The 6,066-nt window shown below is 45.4% G+C and overlaps 2 protein-coding genes across 5 annotated transcripts in view; one reads left to right on the plus strand and one right to left on the minus strand.

Annotated features, from left to right (window-relative positions):
• LOC109539501 (protein IWS1 homolog) overlaps positions 1–2,095 on the minus strand; it is a 4,527-nt gene extending 2,432 nt beyond the window's left edge. The window contains exons 1-5 of the mRNA XM_048669073.1: positions 1,789–2,095; positions 771–1,500; positions 555–710; positions 238–495; positions 17–170 (exon numbers count right to left, since the gene is read on the minus strand). Of these exons, the coding sequence (XP_048525030.1) occupies positions 17–170; positions 238–495; positions 555–710; positions 771–1,500; positions 1,789–1,804 (1,314 nt within the window). The 5' untranslated portion in view covers positions 1,805–2,095. The remainder of the gene's footprint in view (positions 1–16; positions 171–237; positions 496–554; positions 711–770; positions 1,501–1,788) is intronic.
• Positions 2,096–4,589: 2,494 nt separating this feature from the next.
• The window catches only part of LOC109539444 (potassium voltage-gated channel protein Shaker), a 71,458-nt gene continuing 69,981 nt past the window's right edge, over positions 4,590–6,066 (plus strand). For all 4 annotated transcript variants that reach the window (XM_048669035.1, XM_048669034.1, XM_048669036.1 and 1 more), the window contains exon 1: positions 4,590–5,498. In XM_048669035.1, the coding sequence (XP_048524992.1) occupies positions 5,365–5,498 (134 nt within the window). In that variant the 5' untranslated portion in view covers positions 4,590–5,364. The remainder of the gene's footprint in view (positions 5,499–6,066) is intronic.

Here is a 6,066-nt window from a genome sequence, read left to right on the forward strand (position 1 = left end):
CTGTTTCAAAACTTACTTCAGCAGCATGTCGCATATCTGACAATAGCTGGGCAATGATATCGTCGTTGTCGTTGATGATATCTATATCCTTCCGTTTTCGTCGTTTAGATTGCTCCTCCTTCTTCCGTTGGAGCATCACGTCAAAATCGGACATTCCTTCGCTACTTTGGCTAGATAGATTAGATAAACGCACATTTAATCTAATGGGAGCTTCTAAAAAATGCAATGTCCTCTTACGTGCATGGATTGAGTCCGTCATCCGAATCATAATCATCATCGGCTTGCGTTTGACCCGCTGGTGCATCAACATTAACATTTTCTTGTGGCTCTGGTTCCTGAGACGGTCCGGCCTCGTTCTCCTCATTATCGCTGTCCAGTACTTTGCTAACCTTGGACTTGTGCGCTCTTTCCTCATCTTCTGAATCCGAATCCAACAATCTTTTCATTTGGCTGCTCGGGCCTGCTTCATCTCCTGATCCTGACTTTGATCTGGACCTGATGTGAGCGAAACGAGGGATTGGATGCAAATTTACTTAAACCGCACTCATAGTTACCGAGATTTGCGAGAAACTGAGCGTGACCTAGATTTCCTGGATCCAGAGCGTGACCGAGACTTCCCAGATCCTGCACGAGATGCGGCAGAAGCCGATCTGGATCTTGATCGCGATTTGGATTTTGCCGACCCAGACCGAGATCTTCTTGATCCTGACCTGTTTAGAGAAATGAAATCAGTAAGGTTTTACTCATGAGTAGCGCGAAATCAACAGCACCTTGAGCGGCGAGATCCCGATCGTGATCTCGAGCGTCTAGACCCTGATCTTGACCTCGATCTGCCTGATCCCGATCTAGACCTGGACCTGCTCCTGGCCGAACCGCTTCTCGATCTAGATTTTCTGCTCGACGTGCTTCCGGCTGAACGGCTTCGTGATCTGGATTTACTACTGTGCGATCTGGACTTTGATCTCCTACTCCGGCTACTAGCTGCGCTCTTTGCTGAGCCGCTGCGCGACCGAGACCGGCTTTTCGACTTCCTGCTACCGTTGCTGGCCACACTCTTGCTTCTGGATCTGGACTTCCCGCTTCTATTGCTTGCGCCACTCTTGGCCGATCCGCTGCGCGACCTCGATCTGGACCTGGACTTGCTCTTGGACCTTCTGCTACGCTTGCTGGCTGCGCTGTTTGCCGATCCGCTACGGGAGCGCGATTTCGACTTTCTGCTGCCAGCGGATCTGCTCCTCGATCTAGATCGGCTGTTAGAAGCAGCGCTGCGAGATCGGGACCGGTTGCTGGCTGCGCTACGCGCTGAGCCGCTTCTGGATCTTGAGCGATTGCTAGCAGCTGATCTGCTGCGTGATCGGGATTGGCGAGGCGACGAAGTTCCATTTTGGTTGGTTTTTGGGGACACGGATCGGCTTTTTGAAGAGCGATTGGAGGCGATTGAGGCCGATCGTGATCTGGCAGGAGACTTGGGCGATTTGGACATGTTCAAGTCTGACTCCTCTGTTGGATTTTTTTTCAGTAAAATAAAAAGAAGTAGATGGTTAAGCTGGCTCAGGAATCAGGTTAGGGGGTTGGTAAAGGCATTTGCCTGCCTTTACAGAGTAAGAAAGCCTTGAAATCTCGTGATAAGACCAGTAATAACATGCACCGATTCCTTCTATGGACTAATAATATGAAATGGAACTTTCATGGTTACTGGTAAGCTTAGCATGGCATGGGATTGTGGTATGAACAGCGCTTTTGCAACTGTTGATGTGTTTAAAGAAAAAAATTAATGAAAAAACTAACCTGTTTCAACTTCCATGGTTGATTCGAGAGTATTGCACACGGGTTAAATACGCGAAAGAGCACTTGTTCTCTATAAAGAACTAAGCTGGAAAGCGACTATATCAGCTTGTAGGCCTTTACAGCTGAAATGCATTTATTTTTTTAGATTGGATATAACCAACAAATAAAGACAGACAAGTAACTGGAAATGACACTCACGTCTAGCGGTAGCCCAGGGCGTTTATTTGCATGCGTTTGCAGGAGCTCTCCCGGAAAGTGTTTGTATTGCCGGTTGCCTAACATCGGTGACAAGCAAATTCGATATTCATAAGCGATATTATTCAATTTCTATATCACAGATTAGCAAACTCTTGATTCAGTCAGTTCTGTATTTGCGAGTGATAGCAAGATTTTCACACATGTGAATTTTCAATCGCCTGGTCTAGACCAGATGCCTAATTTGCTCTCACCGATTTTAGGCACTCGGCAATACAAAAATTCCCCGGGGTGCCAGACACGGAGGTCAGAGCTGTCAGGATCTTCGCATGCGAACATATCTGCGTTACCTCTAGAAGCCTGATATGACTTTGACAGTAGAGGTCGCGGTGGGCCACTGGAGGGCGCCACTTTTCCCACGGCAAGGCGCTGGATTTTTTAATTTAATTTATTAAAAACAATATCATCAATTTAACTCATATTCTACTTTAATTTCGTTGGTAGTAGTAGCAGAACCATGCAAAGCGACACTCAAATGGGTTTCAAGCAGAAAATCTTTGGTTTAGAACAAATTCCTGCAAGATCTGAGCTTTGGCAGTCTTTTTCAGCTTCTTCTTTAAGTTATGCTAGATATGCGGATAAGTAGCACTGCAATGTTGCAGATCTTCTTTGCCCAGAGAGAAAGAGAGCGAGAAAGAGAGAGAGAGAGGGAAGACTAATTACGGAATTTGCACTTGACCCGGAGTATTTTTTATTATTTATTCCAACGCAAGTTTGAAGCATTATATATGGACTGTAACTGTACTGTAAGTTGTACCGAGTGGACTAAAAGTTAGAAGCTGAAAAAAGAGTTTGATACTCGGCCATCCACGGTACAATAGTTTAATTGTATCACATAATGCAGCGTGTATGCTAAGTGAAAAAGGTATAAGAATATTTAAAAAAATTACCGATCGGTTGGACGAGTTTCTAGCTTTGTAACTGGAAAGCGCGATTAGTTGGAAACATTTAAAACTCCAGATTGCGTGCGAGACGTCCAGAGCGAATTCAGACAACGGCTATGCAGTGGTGGTGGCGCATCTCCTGAATTAATGCCTCCTCGTGCCATCCAAACGTTGCGCTATGCGGAAGAAACCCATTTAGAGCTCCAAAACAAAGCTCTAACTTGTCGGTTCCTTTGCTTCGAATTTTGGCTCTCAATGTTTCCCTGACTGCATAAATCACGTTGGTTTGTTTATTGATCCAGCACTCGTCGAGTGCCAGAAAAATACATCTTTGCCTTGAAGACATTCAGCTATTATTATTAGCGGCCATCAAGCAAGCATACAACATTCAAATGTTGCTCAGTTCATCAAAGAAATCGAAATTGTGGTTGGTTGTTAAGCCGAATGGTGCTTGCTTTTTTATGAGTTCCGGACAAGCATCTTTTCACCGCATTCGTCCACAAATCGGCATCAATTCGAAGATGCAAATAAAGTAAAAGCCGGCATTCAACCAGTCACGAACTCGACTGGATTCAAAGGTTACGGTTTCACCAATAACAATTTGCCTCTAACACTTCTAACAAGCCCTCAACTATTCTAGCTATCGATTCGCGTTTGTCCGATGCATTTTTGCTATTTCCGGCATATTTTATTAAGCTTTACTGGCGCAACGCGGGACTGATTAAAGTGCGAACTGCATTGCATTTACTCAGTAAAACTTCAGACGAATATCCAAAGTAGTCCAGAGGGGTACGATCTGGAGAAAGTATGGGTATATTTTTGCTATACTCCCCATATTTTATTTGTGCAGTGGGGACCAAGGGCGGGTCCAGGGAGGGGGGGTCATGGGGATCATAACCCCCCCCCCTCATTCAATTCTCTATCCAACGATGTCAAAACGAATTTTCTGGCTCGAATGGTTCTTGAGAAACTTCGAAAAAAGCAGCGTCATGTTCAATTCAATGTCGGATTTTGCAACTTAAAGAAAACCACGCAAATCTAAAACTTATTGAGTTCAAGCATTTTTTGAGTAAACTGCGAACATTTGCATATCGATGATTCACTTTCTAAAAAGGCCATTTACTTCTGTCTAGAATGATGTACAAATGAGCGTTCTTGCTCATTTTGCCTCCGAAAAATGAGCAAAAACCGCACGCTGAAAGGATTTAGTCAATTAAAAATTTGCCGAAAGAAAGCCGAAGAGGTCAGATCAGGAATATCTGCTGGCCATTTTAGCGCCTCATTAAATCAAGACATACTTATCAAAATAAATCAAAAGGACAATCTTTGAAATTTGCTGCTCCGCTCTAGACCAAGCTGAAAGGGCCCGCATGCATTTTCAAGGTAAAAAACTACCGTTGAAATCCCGAGTTTTCCCCCCACTTCGTAACCGGCCGTCTTAAACTCCCCAATTAATTCGCCCAAATGATTTATGCAGTCATTGTTTACCCTCCTTCCAGAAACATGAATAGATGTCACTTGAAGTTGTTATTTTGTTTAAATCTGGATGGTTCCAGGGGCGGATCGGCCGCCCCGACGCCGCATAAGTCGACGCAGCCGCCCTCGAGTGCCGCCACCGAGCGTCGCAGCCGCCTTTGGCCGCTTATTCAGTCGCATCGCCAACATCGCGTCTGTTGCAGCTCGGCGTCGCGACGTCAACATTTGGACACCTGTTGGCGGGTACGAAACTGCAATATGCGCGAAAGAGACGACGCTCGTGAGGCGGCACGCGAGTGCGACAAGCATGACGAGTGCCGTTACCGACGTCGTCGGTAGAGGGGAAGCCGTTTTTTTTTCGGAAAAATTTCGGATTTTTCGATGTGGGCCACATCGACTTTTTCGGGGCTGCATGGTCACTTGGAGGGCTAGAATGAACAATGATTGTGAATGAATGTTGTGGCGCCTACCACTATTTGTGCTTCTCCTAAATGTGCGGCGAGCAAAGGCGTAACGGTTGCCGATCAGTGCGCGAACTCCCTCAATAAACAATGAATACCCGCACTAAACTATTGAAGCCCCGATCAACCCCATGGACATTTTCACGATCTTTCCATAAGGCTGAGGATTAGTGAGAGTCTTTGCGCTAGAAACGGTCGCAATAAAGTTTTAGATCTAGTTGATTTTGCTCAAACCACTAAACTGCATTAACGAGTATTATAGTCGCGAAAAATCGATTCGTCTATAGCGGACTTATACGCTTCTAGGAAATTCATACAATAATTCCAGAATTCTTCCATTTTTTATGCCGTAGCTTTTCGTAGGAATTCCCCTGCCGGGCGAACGATCTGCAATGCATTTTCCTCATTTATTAGCGCGTCTAACTGTTCACTGGCTAGTTCCGGGCTTCTGAAGCCGATTTTTGGGGACTCTTGCAAGTGCTTGGTAATGATCTGCAACCATGACGATGTGGCAGAGTGGGATGGGGAGCCACGGCGGAAAAAACAACGCGTGGCTCAAACTAATGGGAATAATGCACAAGGATCGCAGACACCACGACATCGGACCTGCAAGCACCGATCGAACAATCAGCCAGTGAGTTTCCATTTCATTTTTTTCCATTTCCCTTCGTCAGCTCAATGGGTCGAAAGCCTTCGTTAACTCATTCATCTTTTCACGCGGTGAAGAACCGACGTTAAGAGGTGATTGCATAACGCGGCTTTTCGTCTGGCGGCAATGAATAAGGCACAACTTGAGGCAGATTTGTTTTAAACTTTCTCTCAGTGCATCACTGTTTAAGGGGTAAATTTACTTGTTCGCGTTAAAAGTTCATCGCCGTTGAGACGTCCGGCAACGTTGGGCCTCAGCGATTGAGACTCAGAATTTGATGGATTTCTGAAAAAATTGCCGTGAAAATCTCGGCAACGTTCACGTTCCATTCTGTCTGGGTACCCTGTGTTGTCCTCTCATCCCTTCACTGAGCAATTAAGACTTTGAGGTTTTGACCCTTTCACGCAGGGGCGCATCCAGCGGTCTTCTGTTATCCATGAAATTAGAAAAGTGATCGGCGTTTTGTGCAAGGGTGGCGCAAGATTATTGCAAAATTGCATGTTTTCCGTCCCGTTTTGCATGTTTCTCGGAAGCAAAATGAGCAAGAACGCTC

Source organism: Dendroctonus ponderosae, unplaced genomic scaffold (assembly GCF_020466585.1).
Source record: "Dendroctonus ponderosae isolate FM_Combo_2020 unplaced genomic scaffold, Dpon_F_20191213v2 Dpon_F_20191213_8, whole genome shotgun sequence".
In the NCBI taxonomy this organism is placed as follows: Eukaryota; Metazoa; Arthropoda; class Insecta; order Coleoptera; family Curculionidae; genus Dendroctonus; species Dendroctonus ponderosae.